Raw genomic sequence first — 19,129 nt, 5'->3', positions numbered from 1 at the left:
CCACACCTCTTCCAGAACCACCACTCACCCAGAAAAAAACTCTTACCCAGAACCAAAATCTCTCCCAAAACCATAAGTCATCCTGAAAAAAACTCTTAACCAGAACCAAACCTCTCCCTGAACCACCAATCACCTTGAAAAAAAACCTTACCCAGAACCACACCTCTCCCAGAACCACCACTCACTCAGAAAAAAACCCTTACCCAGAACCAGACCTCTCCCAGAACCACCACTCACCCTGAAAAAAACTCTTACCCAGAACCAAACCTCACCCGGAACCACCACTCACCCAGAAAAAACACTTTCCCAGAACCAAACCTTTCCCAGAACCACCAATCACCCTGAAAAAACCCTTACTCAGAACCAAACCTCTCCCAGAACCACCACTCACCCAGAAAAAACCCTTACCCAGAACCAAACCTCATCCATAAGCAACACTTACCCTCAAACCAGCACTCACCCAGAACCAAACCTCGCCCAAATCCAGCACTTACACAGAAAAAAAACCCTTACCCAGAACCAAAACTAATGCTTAAAACCAGCACTCACCCAGAAACAGCACTTACCCAACACCAAATCGTACTTAGAACCACATTTACCCAGAACCAGCACTAACCCAGAACAAACAACCAGAACCAAATCTTACCCAGAACAAAATCTCACCTAAAACCAGCACTCACCCTGAAAAAAAAACCTTACCCAGAACCAAATCTTACCCAGAAACAAATCTTACCCAGAACCAAACCTCTCCCAGAACCAGCACTTACCCAGAACCAGCAATTACCCAGAACCAGACCTTACCCAGCTCCAGCACTTACCCAAAACCAAACCTGACCCAGAATCAGCACTTATCTAGAACCAAACCTCTCTCAGAACAAGCACTCACCCCGAACCAAACCTTACCCAGAACCAAATCTTACCCAGAAACAAATCTTACCCAGAACCAGCATTTAACCAGAACCAAACCTCACCCAGAAACAGCAATTACCCAGAACCAAACCTCACCCTGAACCAGCACTCACCCAGAACCAAACCTCTCCCAGAACCAGCACTTACCCAGAGAGAACTCCCAGAACCAGGTTCAGCACAAAGAAAGATCCGATTATGATGAGCGGAATGAAGTACAGCCAGTTGTATGAGGGACCCAGAGCATCATTAGCCTGCATAACCAGAACACACTGTATTAATAATATTTCATATTAATGATCTCTTTATTATATACATGAATTCTCTTAACCCATAAACTGGGCGCAGATCAGCACTGGGAGCAGACTGGGACTGGGATAAGCACTTACGTACACAGTACTCACATTATACAGCACGGTGGTCCAGCCCTCCATGGTGATGCACTGGAATACAGTCAGCAGAGCGAACAGGATGTTGTCGAACTGCGTGATTCCGTCATTCGGGCCAATCCACTGATCTGAGCAGAAGTATTTGTTCGGACACGGCCTGAACCCACAGGGAAACTCCAACTTCCACACCGCCACTGTATCATTCTCTACAACACACACACACACACACACACACACACAAAATAAACAGAACTTCAAACATCTAGACTAGAATCAGCTGGACCAGGATCAGGATCATGTAAAAACTATTATGATTAATTATATACAAAGAAATAAAAGACCACTTAACCCTTGTGTGGTGTTTGGGTGTCCGTTTTCATTTTTTATCAAATGATACTAAAAAATATTTTTTCTAACTCAAACTCATTGGCATTGGCTAATTTTTTGTGAAAAACATATATCAAAACACATTTTCGATAAACACACACTGTACACCCCCCCCCCCCCCCCCTACACATTTATATTACATACAGTATGTTTGGCCAAGGGCTAATAAACATTGTTTCATTTGTAAATTTGAAACTAAACAAATGTTCTACTCATATCTTGAGTTTAATTCATTTTCTTTTATATTTTATTAAAAAACGAATAAAAAAACATTAACCATGTAAGCTGTTTATAAAGCTTGCAATTTAGGTGAAGCGAGCATGTGTAAAGCATTTTAATGTAGAATTGCTTAATTTTGCTGAATTAAATACAAGTAACAAAGTAAACGAGTAACAAAAATATGAACACCACACAAGGGTTAAAAATTATGCGTTTTTTTTTTATTTTATCCAATTGAAAACCTCTGGAATATAATCAAGAGGAAGATGGATGATCACAAGCCATCAAACCACGTTGAACTGCTTAAAATTTTGCACCAGGAGTAAACGCATAAATTTATCCAAAAGCAGTGTGTAAGACTGGTGGAGGAGAGCATGCCAACAGGCATGAAAACTTTGATTAAAAACCAGGATTATTTAATCAAATACTGATTTCTGAACTCTTAAAACTTTATGAATATGAACTTTTCGTTTTCTTTGCATTATTTGAGGTCTGAAAGCTCTGACCCTTTTTGTTATTTCAGCCATTTCTCATTATCTGCAAATAAATGCTCTAAATGACAATATTTTTATTAGAGAAATGTTGTCCGTAGTTTATAGAATGAAACAAAAAATGTTCATTTTACTCAAACATATACCTATAAATAGCAAAATCAGAGAAACTGATTCAGAAACTGGAGTGGTCTCTTATTTTTTTTCCAGAGCTGTAACTGTATTATATTTAGAAAATTACCAACATACGTTCAGATTCACCAGCAATACCACAAACAGCACTGCACTGTCCACTGTGGGTGGTAATATTAGCCTTATACGGCATATTTCTGGTACATACATGACACTGGGTGTGGGTCGAGGAGTGTAACAGTAAATATGCGCTCAATATCAGAAATTTCATTTTCATTCCATCCATTTGCATCCACTATCAGGCCTCACTCTCACTCCATCTCCCATACTTCACCTGGCCTTGCCATGAGCACACTGACCAGTGTCTAGCCTTACTCACAAGATAACACCTCACAACTTACAATACAGGTGTAGAGTTTAATGCTATCCATATTATATAATACAACACAGAATTTACCTGAAAAGGTACAGAGGTACAGTGCTGATCATGTTATTGATAATCCCAGTATTGTAAATCAAGATTATATTATTGTGCTAATGATCTGTAGATGCCATCCTGAACTGGAGATAACCCGGGAACCCTGTGTGATTAACTCCATATGCTGTAAGAGAACTGTCAGGTTCTCAGACTGAAGCTCCCGCCTTACAGAACAGAATCTGGAGGAGGAATGAGGACACAGTCTTCCAGAATGTCAAAAACCACCACTGACAAATTCCCCCGAGGTTTAGATAGAGGTCTAAACCGGCAGTAACTGCAGCTCCAGCCAACCTCTCAGGATATAAAAGTGGGCCAAACTTGAATTTTATGGTCAAATGGGACACAGATTTATTATACGTATGAGAGTGTGAACAGCAAAAACACACTAAATCTGATTCTTTTCAAATTAAATGAAATTTGGACCACTTCAATCTGTGGTACTGAAATCTAAGACATGTCTGAAATGCAGCAATGCAACTGCTTTTGGTGTGGTGCAGTGGATAACACCACTGCCTGCCAGTGAGCTACAACGTGGGAGACTGGGATTCAATTCCAGGTCTGGGTGACCATGCTGTGCTACACCAATAAGAGTCCTTGGGCAAGAACCCTACATTACATTACATTGGTACACCAAGGTAATAGAAAAACCCTTAAACCCTGTGTAAAAAAAAGTGTAAACTTTCAGATCAGAATTCAAAGCTTAGAAATTCAGTTTAAGTTGAACCAAACTAAAAAGTCAGAAAACAAGTCTAGACCCAATAAGGTAGGTGCGACAGCAGCCTTAGTTTTAGTGCTTGGTCTCTTAAAAATAAAGTTTAAAGAAACTCAGTAGTAGTTTAAAGGACTTAAACCAAGGCTGTTTTCACACCTACCTTGTTTGGTCTAGACTTTCAAACTTTTTAGTTGGGTCCAAACCAAAATAGAAGGTGTGAAAGGTCCAGATCTTCTGAATCATGGCCTGATTCATCTGCATCTTCTCATTTAACGATTTTATCCTTTATTTTTCCCACTTAAACGTAACTTAAAATGTATTAAACAAACCAATATCTCTGCTAATACTCTGTGAAGCATTTAGGTGCTCTTATCTAGGTTCTGTTAACTTGGTTTCTGGGGCTGGTAACGCTCATGAACTTATCCTGTACAACAGAGGAAACTTTTGGGTAACGCTTTATAATACAGCCCGCGTTTTAGAGAGTAAGATCCCTTTACTCACGGTGTAACTTCTCTAGATGAACCAGTGCATTCAAAATACTTACCGGGTCCTACGAGCACTTAACTGTAGGTATAAAGAAAGTACAACCAGGAACACAAGAGTAACAACTAGATAGCTTTCTGAAATTAGCCTTGTATTTTCCCAGCACTTATTGTGTAACTGTTCTCTATAAAACAGTTAATACAAAACGCTTATGGGGTCCTTATTATACTTAAATGTATAGGTACAAATAAAACACAGGAGAACCTGCAATTTCCCTAAAACTGTGGTGCAATTTTCATATAAAATAATATATAATCATTTTGTCCTTTGTTCTTGGCAGTTATGAAGGCTTTATTCCAGTCACTCTCGAAGACGAGAATCTGAATTATGCTTTTAAAAGGGTTAGGGTGGAGCAGCTAAAGACAGTCAGGGTGGAGCAGGAAGAAAAAGTATATAGTTTGTAGTGTCAAGACTAAAATACAGTAATAATTATATATCTTCAATAACAGAATCAGGAATGCTGAGATTTTAATTAAAATGTATTCATTAATACACAGAAACCACATGGTTTTATATTAATAGTTAATAAACCCGCACCCCACCTCATTATTACTGTTCTTACTCTATAAGTACACAGTACTTACTCAGTAAGTACTCAGAAACAACAGGCAGTGGGCTGTATTATGGAGTGTACAGTGTTCTACCATTCTTACTCTGTAAGTACACAGTAGTTACCCTCTAAAACATGGGCTGTATTATAAAGCATTACCAACTCTTGCTCTTTCTTTCCTGGAGCGGTCCTGATTAGAGCCAGTTCCATCAAGATTTTTTTAATGAACTTTGTGACAAAACTCAGATTGACTGACCTTGAGTAGTTGAGTAGTTCTTGCCATAATATAAATTAGAACATTACCAGCTCTACCTCTTCATAACTTTACAACTGATGCTCTCAGACACATTAAGATGCAAGAAATTCAAGTAATTAACTCTTGACGAGTTCAGCACAGCTTTTAACTGAAAGCCTGGATTCCAGGTGACTCTACTTAGCTACTTAGAAGAATCTAAAATATAAAACATACTCTGCATAGGTTTCTTTCTCTTCATAGTTTGGATGACTTGAGTATGGATCTACAATGCAGAATATTTTAAAATGATAAAAAACACTGAATATGGCGCTAAGTGGTCCAGCGGTCTAAAGCGCTGCCACTATAAGCGCAGGTTTGATCCCCCGCTCATGCAGCTTTGCCATCAAAATTGGCCATCAAAATTGGCCTTGCTCCCTCCGGTTGGGTAGATGGCGCCCTCTCCTCACATCACTTCTAGGGTGATGTCTGCAGCACAGGGCGTCTGTGAGCTGATGTATCAGAACCGAGCCGCTGCGCTTTCCTCCAATGCTGCATCAGCAGAAGCTCGAAAAGAAGCGGTGGCTGGCTTCACATGTATCAGAGGAAGCATGTGTTAGTCTTCACCCTCCTGGTGTGTTGGGGCATTACTAGTGATAGGGGGAGTCCTAATGAGTGGGTTGGGTAATTGGCCGTGTAAATTGGGGAGAAAAAGGGAAAAATTAGAAATAAAATTATTAAAAAAAAAAAAAAAAAAAACACTGAATGTAAGGTGAATTTACTCTTTTGCCCGGTAGTGTATGTCCCGAAAAGGCTTCATAAACATGGCTATGCAAGCTGGGGCAGAGTTCCCAAATTTTTATTCATATATTGATCATTATGAGCATCGCTTAATTGAGGCTACCCTGAGGATTCTGGGTAATCCAGAGCTACATGAAGAAATAAGAATTAGACAGGCTGGACTGAGAACAGGATCATAGACGTTAAATCATAAACTACTCATTGGCAGACACAAGGTAAGCCTACTGTGCCTGGCGAGAGGACAGCGAGTGTCGAGCCAGACGAGTTGCACATTCCACAGCCAAGACCAGTGCCCACCTGTGGGTGAGGAAACTTAAAAACAGATGCCCTGGAGACTCAACATTATGCCAGTTGACTCACACTGAGGGTTTCTTAAATGCCTCCCAGACAGCAGACGGATCTCAGCCAAGTGCTGCCCAATTACGGCACTTTTTGCTCAGTTATGGTATCCAAATGGGTGCCATTTCTGTTCCTAGGAAATGACATGTATAAACGTGCACAAAAAATAACTTAAAAATACATTAGAGTTTGTACATTGACCTAATTGCCAAAGTAAAACCTTAATAAAAACTATTAATTAAAACACTAAAAAAATAGCATTTGTTACCTGTCCCTAATATAGTCCCTAACTACAAACTTTATCATTAAATATAATTATTAAAATCCAGAGATGTAATTTATTTTTTTGCATTGTTGTGTGACTCCAAATCCTAGCTATGCTTTAAAAATATATAAATATTACAATATAATATCATAATAAATTCATAATATTTAAGTTAAAACTAAAACACATTTTGGTTGTGTGCCTGGGTTTTCGCTCATTCCTGTTACTGTAACACATTACCCCATCTGGAACATCGGGAACATTCTACAACAAGTCACATCTACAACAGGAAGTGACATCAGTTGGTTTTTCTAAGGATCTAAGGTTGGTTTTCTAAGGTAAAATTAGTTAAATTAGTTAAAGCCCGAAGTGGCAGGCCAAGAAAAATCTCAGATAAGCAGAGGAGAAGGATGGTGAGAACAGTCATAGTCAACCCACAGACCTCCACAGCACGAAAGACCTACATCATCATCTCTCTGCAGATGGTGTAACTGAGCATCGTTCAATTATTCAGGGCAATTTTCACATTTTTATTTTGGGGGGCCCAAATTTATATAGGCACCTGCCTAATTTTGTTAAATTTTTTCTTAATTTCACTTCTCACATATTACTCTATTAATCTGCTATATGATCCAGATAACCAATGATTTATAAAGGAAAATCATGAAAATTATTAGAGGTGATCAAACTGTATTTAGCTACAGTATCTGTCAACTTGACTACAACTCAGCTACTCCATGTAATACAGATAACCGGTCAGTTCCAGCCACGGTCTGTCTGTCAATCACTTCCATTCCAAGGTGTAGCCCCGCCTAGCCCGCCTTCTTACAATAATATAGCAGTTTTTTATTTTATATAATAAACCAAAGAGATGAAGTAAAGAGATGTTACCTCGTATATCTGCAGCGGGTAGGCAGGTGCTGTGCAGGCGTCCGCTGTAGAACTCCAGACCGATGATGGCGAACATGAGGATGGCGAAGAACAGCAACAGGCCAATCTGCAGCAGAGGCACCATGGCCTTCATGATGGACTTCAGCACAATTTGTAGACCTAACACACACACAAAGTCCAAACTTTTAAGTGGTTCTCTATGTTTAATTTTGATTCTCAAATACAAATGTAATAAAAAATAAACAATTAATATTTTTGTTCAACAACTGGGTGAAAGGGAAAACAAGGACTATTTCACAGCTTCCCAGATAAAAATCCAATCCAAACAAGATCCAATACAGTCATCTACTTCTTGGTAATACAAAGCTTTTTAATAAAGAGTCTGGATGCGGATCAGAAACGTACTGGGAATTCCGGACACCAGTTTCAGCGGTCTCAGCACTCGTACCGCCCTCAGCGTCCGCAGGTCCACTGGGATGTTCATATGAGCTCCAGCTGTGGCCAGAATCCTGCAGATGCACAAACACACAGCCAATCATTTACAAACAATCATCGGTTCTGAACTTTATTATCATCATCATCATCATCAGTATCATCATCTCCAAATTGTGGAAACTTCACACTAGACCTCGAGCAGTTTGGACTGTGTGTCTCTCCACTCTTCCTCCAGACTCTGCTCCCTTGATTTCCAAATAAAATGCTAATTTTACTGATGATCAGTGATGGTTTGGAGAGACATCTCATCTGCTGGTGTTGATCCACTGTGTTTTATTATCTAGTCTAAAATCAGTGCAGTTTTGTTTTCCCACAAAATCTTACAGCACTTCATGCTTCCCTTTGCTGCCAATTTTTATAGAGATGTGGATTTCATTTTCCAGCAGGACGAACACACTGCCCACACTGCCAAAAGTACCAATTGGTCTTATATAATATTCTAATTTTCTGAGACACTGATTTTTGGGTTTTCATTACCTGTAAGCCATAATCATCAACAACAGATGAAATAAACGCTTAAAATACAGGGGTTGGACAATGAAACTGAAACGCCTGGTTTTAGACCACAATAATTTATTGTCTCGACGGACAGTTCTGGTGGATGTTTTTTGGATACAATCCTCTTACATCCACAGTTAATCCTTTTGGATGTGGTTGGTCCTTCTTGATGGTATGCTGACATTACCCTGGATACCGTGGCTCTTGATTCATCACAAAGATTCGCTGTCTTGGTCACAGATGCATCAGCAAGACGTGCACCAACAATTTGTCCTCTTTTGAACTTGGTATGTCACTCATAATGTTGTGTGTATTGCAATATTTTGAGCAAAACTGTGCTCTTACTCTGCTGATTGAACCTTCACACTCTGCTCTTACTGGTGCAATAATGTGCAATTAATGAAGATTGGCCACCAGGCTGCTCCAAATTAGCCATTAAACCTCCCACAGTAAAATGACAGGTGTTTCAGTTTCACTGTCCAACCCCTGTAGCTCACTCTGTGTGTAATATATCTGTATAATAGATGAGTTTCACATTTTGAACTGAATCACTGGGATAAATTAACTTTTCAAAGATATTCTAATTTTTGAGATGCCTCTGCATATTCACCGATGTGGAGGACACTCTTGAGAGAGGGGCGGGGTTTAGTTGAAATTTGGCTCACCAAATGGAAAGATACATATCAATGTGGGACATATAAGGGTATCCCAACTGGGAAACAAAATGTTTTGTTTATTTGTACCTTGTTAACTCCACATATTCAGCCCATTAGGGTCTGTAATGGGACCAGGAAGGGTAAAATGTGGGCCTGTATGGATTCTACACTGTACACAGGGTCTAGATGGGACCCATGTGAGATTAAGGTGGGCTGTAATGGTGGGGCCCATTATGGAAGCCCAACGACACACACACTTGGAACCAACCTAGCCCCTGTTCCACCCATGTGCAGGTAACATTCCACACTTTTCTTTAACATTTTCATCATACTCCTTTATTATTAAACCATGTGGGATTAATAAAATGACCTGTACCTACTCTAAACACTGCACTTATGCCCTACTTAAGGTTCCAATACATACGTTAAACAAATACAGATAAAATTGTAAAGCTCATAACCCTCCAGACCACTGAACAAAGCAGATTCATACTGGAGCTTTTTAAATTAAACTACCTGCAAAAATAGAGCCAATTACAAACACACACACACACTCACACACACTCAAATTCACAGACAATGCTATACTGTTCTGCAGATGGCAGTCCCATCTGGAGTGTCACTGGTGTGTCAGAGTTTAATTAAGATCTGAGAAAGAAGCTAAACTGACAACGAAATGTCTCTCTCTCTCTCTCTCTCTCTCTCTCTCTATTAGGGGTGTCACGATTATCTAAATACTCGATTCGGTTTTATTTCAATTTTTATAGTCACGATTCGATTCGATTCTCGATTTTACTATTGATTTTTTTACAGCAGAGAGGCCTATGCCAGTTTTAGATTAGTCTGTGGTCAGTCATTGGTTTGATTCATCAAATTTACAATATTTTATTTCAAAAGGTGGGCTTGATATAAGTGATGCAAAGTGATACAAGTGATCTGTGATACACCACATTAGGCACTAAAGGTCAAATTTAAATAATTTAATTAAGATATATATGTAATGCCATCTAGTGGCTCTTTTTGGTAGCGGCAGTGTGCACTATTAAAACAGCAATGTGCAACATAACAAATCATGTACAAAATAATAGAACAATTAGAGCCTTAACAAACTGAACTCTATCCTACTATAACAGTTAAACATGAAAAATAAGACTTTTCGGACCATGAGAATGACAGGTTTATATATTATTAGATATATTATTAACTTTATCTGAGAGAAAGATGCTCCTTAAGGTAACAAACTTATTCACATATTTGAGGCTAGACAAAACCACTGTTCATTTTCTATTTTCTATTTTTAGTTTTTATTTAAGAAGATGAAAATGTCCACATTCTCTGGAGAAAGGGCTGCTCTTTGAGCAGTCACAATGTCCGCGGCGTCGGCTACAGTGTGCTGCACCATTTGTGTAGCGCGCGTGCTTGCGTAGCTTAGATGGAGGGATCGTCGATCCTCTTTTTGACTTCGAGGCTCGAGACCATGACATAATTTCGATTGATTTCTGAATCGTAACACCCCAAATATATTGTGGCGTGAGGAGGTGGGGGAACCGGGGGTCCGCCCCACGCAGGAACGTTCAACCATGCCTGTCTCAGCTGGTCTGCATCAGGACTGATTAAACAGCCAGCTGGGACAGGCATTTAAACTAAGCCTCAGCCCTCACTCAGAAAAGACTTTCACTGGGGAGCTGAGGGCTGAGGCTGCACGGACTCATATGTAACACTTTAAAAGTTATCTAACCAAATAAAGGTATGTTTTGAGTTCATTTACTCCCTGTGTCTGTGTTATCTGTGTGCTTCCTCCTTCCGGGTCACAGTGGTCACGCCCCTAACCCCAGGGGCCTACCACTATATATATATATATATATATATATATATATATATATATATATATATATATATATATATATATATACCAGTCACACAGTTTATTAACAAAGTGGAAGCAATAAAGGGGCAAGGCAAAAATTTGTCTCAAAACGGCCCAGAAATGCCACAGTGTATTCTCACAATTAAATAATGAATCTTTACTTTAAACTGGAGCAGTGTAGCATGTAATGTAGCACTGTAATTAACCCTGAGCTGGAAGAGGGTCAGATTAACCCTGTTACTAGTGCAGCTCCCAGAAACAGCACAGTGCTGAAACACAGAGTCCAGTTTAATCAGTCTCAATTTAAACTCAGACTCAGGGTTAGGAGCAAGTTCCTGCAGACTGGTAATGAGTGTGTCTCCAATGGGAGACATGAACACTGTTCCAAACATACAGAACATTTGGTACCACTTTAAAAATGTGCTTATATTTGCTTTAAAAAATTGTTTATAAATGGTTTACAATTAGTTTATTAATGGTTACTAATTAGGTTGTAAAAATGGCTTAATTTAAATAAAACATTAATAATCAGTTATAACACATACGTAGAAAGGGCAACAATATAGATGGCTATGGGTTCACTATTTGGCAAACGACAGGTCATTGTTGCCCTTTCTACGTGTTATAAGTGTTATAACTGATTATTAATCATTTTTAAGGCATTTACAACCTATTTAGTAACTATTAATAAAGTAGTTGTAATTAACCATTTACGAACCCTTTATAAAGGTAGTCGTATTTTAAAGTGCTACCGAACATATTATTAAATACATATTTGAACCTAAATATGAGTTAATATAATTTCATATAATGTAATTCTAATCTGTCCAGAGGTAGATGTCACTGGTAATATCTCTCCTATTATGTGTCATGACACATTCAACAGGCCGCTCCTCAACACTACTGTATTTCAGTTACAGTACTATAACTGGAATTAATTACCCACACAAACACACACACACACACACACACACACACACACACACACACAGTACATTGTGACAGATGGGATATGAATGATTAAGACAGCAGCAGCAGATCAATTATTCATCAGGGCTAAAGAGCAACACTGAGCTAACAGAGAGAGAAAGAGAGACAGATAGAGAGAGAGAGAGAGAGAGAGAGAGAGAGAGGGATCAAACTGAACTGTAGTGAAAGAGATTGAGGAATTATAAGGGTTCAATTTCTTGACCACATTGGTTTTGCATGAAAATAACACAATTTACCCTAAACTCGCAATCAACACCATTAATAACAAACACCATAAACACTATTACCAGCATTTATAGTTTATTATAAAATAATAATAATAATAATAATAATAATAATAATAATAATAATAATAATAATAATAATAATAATAATAATAATAATGCACTCTGGCACCCTTTATTAAAGACCTTAATGAATTTACTACACAACCCCCCACACAAACACACACACCACATGCCATTTGAGTTTGGCATTTGTGCTCCCTCTTAGCTCAGTTCCCCACTGTGGAAGCTCCTCACGCTGTCATTCATCACTCCCCCAACACCCATCAACCAACAGATCACCTGCCAATCACCAGCCACCTTCTTCCCAAATCTCTCCTCAAACATCACCCCCTGTTCAACCAAATAACCTTACTACAACCCACCCCTGAAATAACTACAGTTTCTGAATATAATCATATACAAGTAAACAGAAAGCCAACAGCCAATCATATGCAAGCACACAACAACCCAACAGTCAATTGTCAATCATTAACAAGGAAAAAGAAAACCAACAGCCAATCATACACAAGCACACATCAACCCAACAGCCAATCATATACAAGCACACAACAACCCAACAGCCAATCATATACAAGCACACAACAACTCAATAGCCAATCATATACAAGCACACAGGAACCCAACAGCCAATCATGTACAAGCACAAATTAACCAAAAAGCCAATCATATACAAGCACACAATAACCCAACTGCCAATCATACACAAGCACACAGCAACCCATCAACCAATAATATACAAGCGCACAGCAACCCAACAGCCAGTCATATACAAGCAAACAGGAACCCAACAGCCAATCATACACAAGCACACATCAACACAACAGACAATGATATACAAGCACACATCAAACCAACAGCCAATCATACACAAGCTCACAGGACTCAACAACCAATCATGTACAAGTCAACAAACCCAACCTCCAATCAAATACAAGCAGACAGGAACCCAAAAGCCAATTATACAAAAGCAAACAGAAACCCAAAAAGCAATCATATACAAGCACACTGCAATCCAACAGCCAATCATATACAAGCTCAAATTAACCAAAAAGCTAATCATATAGAAGCACAAATTTACCTAAAAGCCAATCATCAGAACACCCCAACAGCCAATCATATACAAGCATACAACAACCCAACAGACAATCATAGTCAAGCATACAGGAACCCAATAGCAAATCATATACAAGCACATGACAACACAACAGCCAATCATATACAAGCACACAGCAACCCAACAGCCAATCATACAAGCAAACAAATACAACCACCAATTAAATACAAGCAAACCATATACAAGCACATGACAACACAACAGCCAATTATACAAAAGCAAACAGCAATCCAACAGCCAATCATATACAAGCACAAATTTATCTAAAAGCCAATCATATACAAGCACACCAAACCAACAGACAATCATATACAAACACAAAGCAACCCAAGAGCCAATCATATACAAGCAAACAGGAATCCAACAGCCAATCATATACAAGCACACGACAACCCAACAGCCAATCATATACAAGCAAAAATTAACCAAAAAGCCAATCATATACAAGCACACAGGAACCGAACAGCTAATCATATACAAGCACAAATTTACCTAAAAGCCAATCATATACAAGCACACAGCAACCCAACAGCCAATCATATACAAACACAAAGCAACCCAACAGCCAATCATATAGTCTTAATCATATGGGTATCAGTAGTGAAGGCAGGTCTAGAGTTAAACTACAGGCTTCTTCACCACAGTTACTACAGTCAATATGGAGAACTGCTGTTTCAGATTTACACTATTTATAATTTATGATCATCTTCTGCACTAGTGTTTTATTATGATAAAATAAACACAGATAAACCCCCTAAAGCCGAGTGCAGGAGATACATGCTGTGCAGAGGGACTAGTGGGTGCTGAATGATGGTGTATTTGGACTGGTTTCATTGTTTGTTGGCGCTGCCCAACTTGCCATCTGTGTTGTCAGGAGGCGGCACAACACAATAATGCGTTACCATGGAAACGGACTCCTCTCGGCCTGGAGCAAAACCCTGAGAAACCCAGAGAAACCCTGTGAACATCGGAGGAACCCTCAGGAACCCAGTGAGCCCTGCAGCAGAACATTCATCATGTGATCAGGGACGTAGAACACATCAACATTAACAATACTGCAACATCAGCTAATTAATCAGGACAAGATACTATTAGCATCATCTCCTGCAGTGAGTACAGTGTTCTCCTCATACTGAATTTCTCTGGATTCTAAAAGGGTTCCTCCAGTCCTGAGACATGCTGCACTCAAAATAATCTTCTGATGTGTGGAGTAAGGGGACAGATGTCCAAACACATCAGCCAGACTGACAGCACATCCGTGCCAGCCTCTTGAGTGACAGGACGAATACCATAGAGTTAAAAGATTCAGATCTCTTGGTTCAAACAACAGTGCAGCTGAAAATGAATAACATATACTAGAATAGGAGACATCAGTTCATTAACACTTTTTATAAACACTCCTATACACTACAATATGAGATATTAGTCCATAAACACCTCCAATAAACACTCCTATGAACTAGAATAGGAGATATTAGTCCTTAAACACCATCAACGTATATACACTAGAATAGAAGACATTAGTACAAAAATACCCTTTATAAACACCCATGTACACTAGAATAGGATATTTCAGGCCATGAACACCATCTATAAAAACTCATATACACTAGAATAGAAGACATTAGTCCATAACTATATAATAAAAACTATTATACACTATAATAGGATATTCTAATCTTTAAACACCCTTAATAAACACTACTATGCACTAGAATAGGACATACTAGTCCATAAACACACCTATAAACTAGAATAGGACAAATTAGTCAATAAACAGCCTTTATAGAATAGGAGATATTATTCCATAAACACTCCTACACACTAGAATATGAGATATCAGTCCATAAACACTCTTTATAAACAAACTTATACACTAGAATAGAAGATATCAGTCCAAAAAAAACACTCTTTATAAACTCTCCTATACACTAGAATAGGAGATATTAGTTCATAAACACTCTTTATAAACACTCCTATAGACTAGAATACAAAATATTAGTCCATAAACACCCTTTATAAATCTTATACTCTAGAATAGGATATATTAGTTCATGAACACCCTCAATATAGACTCATATACACTAGAATAGAAGCTATCAGTCCTTAAACACCCTCAATAAACACTCCTATACACTAGAATAGGAGATATTAGTTCATAAACACTCTTTATAAACACTCATTTAGACTAGAATAGGAGATATTAGTCCATAAACACCCTTTATAAACAATCTTATACACTAGGAGATATTAATTCATAAACACCCTCAATATAGACACATATACACTAGAATAGAAGCTATCAGTCCTTAAACACCCTCAATAAACACTCCTATACACTAGAATATGAGATATTAGTCCATATACACCCTTTATAAACACTCATATACACAAGAATAGAAGATATTACTCCATGAACATGCTTTTTAAACACTCATATAGACTAGAATAGGCGATATTAGTCCATAGACACCCTCAATGAACACGCATATAAAATAGAATAAACGATTAGTGCATAAAAACCCTTTATAAACACTCATATACACTAGAAAAGTACACAATAATATGTTCTCATTCTTAAACACCCACAATAAACACTGCTATATACTAGAATATGATATTCTAATCCATAAACACTTCTACTAAAAACTCCTATACAGTAGAATAGGGAACATTAGTGCATAAACACCTTCAATAAACACTCATACAAATTATAATAGGAGATATTAGTCCATAACTATCTGTAATTAACACTCCTATACACTAGAATAGGAGATGTTTGTCTATAACTGCAATAAACACTCATGCACTAGAATATGAAATTCTAAACTGTATACACCTCCAATAAACACCCCTATAACATAGAGATGGATATTCTAACACCTCCAATAAACACTCCTTTTACTAGAATATGACATTCTGATCCATAAATACCTCCAATAAATATTTTTATACACTATAATAGGTGATATTAGTCCATATACACCCAAATAAACATCATAAAGACTATTATACAATATAAAAGGATATACTGATCCATTCTAACACCCTAACTAAACACACACTAAACTAAGAGATATTAGTCCATAACCCCCATAAAAAAACACTTCTATACACTACAATATTAGATTTGAATCCATAAACACCTACAATTAAACACTTCTATACAGTAGAATAGGAGACATTAGTCCACAAACATCAAAACAACTAATTTCACATAACTAGAATCTGAGATATTTGTCTCTAAACACCTCAATAAACACATCTATACACTAGAATAGGAAAAAAAAAGTTTATAAACACCCTGAATAAACACTCCTATAAACTAGAATTGTAAGGGTTGGAACAGACTCTAAACAACCAATAGAAAGAGCAGAAAAGCAGCTGGAACATGCTGGGTCTTTGTATAATGTTGAGAAAACACAAACAGTCTGTACCCTTTTTAGAGGACTAAGAGCTAATATTTTATTATAGAAATTATAATTATCCTTCTCTTTGCCAATTTTAAGGTGGCTAGTGTTTCCCCTGGTATTATTATTTTTTGTTCTCAGTGCTCTCTCTCAAACATTTCCACCACATGGGTAGTTTTTCCATTTCCATTTTTTTCCGTTTTCACTTTTGCCCCTCAGCATTTGAGGTTCTACAGGAGACATCCATCTTCAACAAGTTGGACCTGCACAATGTGTACAACCTAGTGTGTAACTGATGAGGATGATAGAAGATGATGAGTGGAAGATCTCATACAGGGGTTGGATAATGAAACTGAAACACCTGTCATTTTAGTGTGGGAGGTTTCATGGCTAAATTGGAGCAGCCTGGTGGCCAATCTTCAATAATTGCACATTGCACCAGTAAGAGCAGAGTGTGAAGGTTCAATTAGCAGGGTAAGAGCACTCAGCACAGTTTTGCTCCAAATATTGCAATGCACACAAGATTATGGGTGACATACCAGAGTTCAAAAGAGGACAAATTGTTGGTGCACCTCTTGTTGGCACATCTGTGACCAAGATAAAAAGTCTTTGTGATGCATCAAGAGCCACAGTATCAAGGGTAATGTCTGCATTAACCACCAAGAAGGACAAACCACATCCAACAGGATTAACTGTGGACGCTGTAAGAGGAAGCTGTCTGAAAGGGATGTTCGGGTGCTAACCCGGATTGTATCCAAAAAACATAAAACCACGGCTGATCAAATCACGGCAGAATTCAATGTGCACCTCAACTCTCCTGTTTCCACCAGAACTGTCCTTCAGGACAGTAAATTATTGTGGTCTAAAACCAGGTGTTTTAGTTTCATTGTCCAACCCCTGTTTATCAATATATGGTCGTCTACCTCAATGACATCATGATCTACAGCAGGACCAACACAGGTGAGTTCTCCAAAACCTTCTCTAAAATCATGGAAGGGACAGTCTTTACTGATTCTCTTTCTACTTGTTGAACCAGAGCAGTGCAGAAGCTTTCTTGGCCACTGTAGACTCAGAAAATGAGTCACACACACACACACACACACACAAATGTGGGACAGCTCTTGGCAGGCAGGTTCTGTAATTAACACTCAGATGTTCTCACTGTCCCTCACACTGTTCTCCTACCTGCTCCTCTACCTGTCCAACTCATTACAGCTCTGTCCCAACATACACACACACACTCCAACACACACTCAGACAGCAGGACTGTGGGAAAACCAACAAAGCACACACACACACACACACACACACGCACACACACACACACACACACACACACAGAGTTTCTCCATTGTAGCACTGTCCCTCTGAGCACTGCGCTGTTTAAAATAGCGGACAGTAAAATCCTGTCAGGGCCTGCAGAGGGGCGACAGCTGTGTGTGCGGAGAGAAAACACCCACACACACTCATTCACACACACACACACACACAAGTGTTGCACTTAAAATTCAGCATGAAAGAACCTTAGGATCTGTTCAGCGGATTTCCTCAAATTTCCTCTTTTTAAACCTCTTTAACTCAAACGCACTGGTTTCCAAAGTACAACACAGTACATTCTGTATTGATTATGTTTGATCATATGCTTATTCCAAAGGCTTGCTCACCGGATGGTTAATTTTTTTAAGTATTTGTCTTGTTACCATATTTCTGCTAAACTGCTTTGCTGCAAGATTTTATTTATGAATATATTTGATTTACAGATGTGGAGTGTAACTGTCTTTTTCACTCCACCAAAGTTTCATGGTGCAGTCAGAGCCGCTTTAAGGCATTTGGGGGCTCCAAGCTGAATGTAATATATTATAATCTAAACAATATTTAGTTAATATTGTATTTTTACAGTTTTACAGTTCATTTTTATATTTTAAATTGCCATTGCTATACTTTAACTGCTATTTACATGTTTTTTATTAACATTCAAGCAGATTGTTTAATGATAAAAATACTCACCACCACATGCTTTCTCAGGTTTGATGTGGAAGTTTTGAAAGCTGACAGCTCTGTCCGGCGGGGCACATTTTGTATTGCATGAGGACGTTATGGGAGGTAGTGGAAGGGGCTTCCTTAAAGGGTGATTCTGATAACTTTCGTGCATTGACCACCACAAAATATAAAGGGGGGCTCACACAGTTTGTGACGTTCAATTAGATTCAATTCAATTTCATTCGCTGGGGGTTCTGTATTCTGTTTTTTTATGTTTAATGTTTTGCCTGATTCTTTGTCCTGTGATTATGTTTCTGTAAAGCTGCTTTGTGCCAAAACCAGTTGTAAAAAGCACTATACAAATAAATTTGAATGAATGAATTTCAACTTATATAGCGCCTTTCTAGAAACCCAAGGACACTTTACAATTAACACATTTTACACACAAGCACATTACACATCAACACTCATCCACACACCGGTGAGAAGCAGCAGCC

General features: G+C 38.4%; 1 protein-coding gene across 3 annotated transcripts in view; it reads right to left on the bottom strand.

The window, feature by feature from the left end:
* Positions 1–19,129, bottom strand: part of LOC103030200 (voltage-dependent R-type calcium channel subunit alpha-1E) — a 91,564-nt gene that overhangs the window by 64,958 nt on the left and 7,477 nt on the right. For all 3 annotated transcript variants that reach the window (XM_049485769.1, XM_049485770.1, XM_049485771.1), the window contains exons 3-6: positions 7,741–7,844; positions 7,336–7,494; positions 1,311–1,501; positions 1,057–1,160 (exon numbers count right to left, since the gene is read on the bottom strand). In XM_049485769.1, coding sequence (XP_049341726.1) covers positions 1,057–1,160; positions 1,311–1,501; positions 7,336–7,494; positions 7,741–7,844 — 558 coding nt within the window. The remainder of the gene's footprint in view (positions 1–1,056; positions 1,161–1,310; positions 1,502–7,335; positions 7,495–7,740; positions 7,845–19,129) is intronic.

The sequence above is a fragment of the Astyanax mexicanus genome, chromosome 12, assembly GCF_023375975.1.
Source record: "Astyanax mexicanus isolate ESR-SI-001 chromosome 12, AstMex3_surface, whole genome shotgun sequence".
Classification (NCBI taxonomy): Eukaryota; Metazoa; Chordata; class Actinopteri; order Characiformes; family Acestrorhamphidae; genus Astyanax; species Astyanax mexicanus.
Note: the sequence above shows the minus strand (reverse complement) of the source record. Positions and strands in the feature narration are given on the sequence as shown.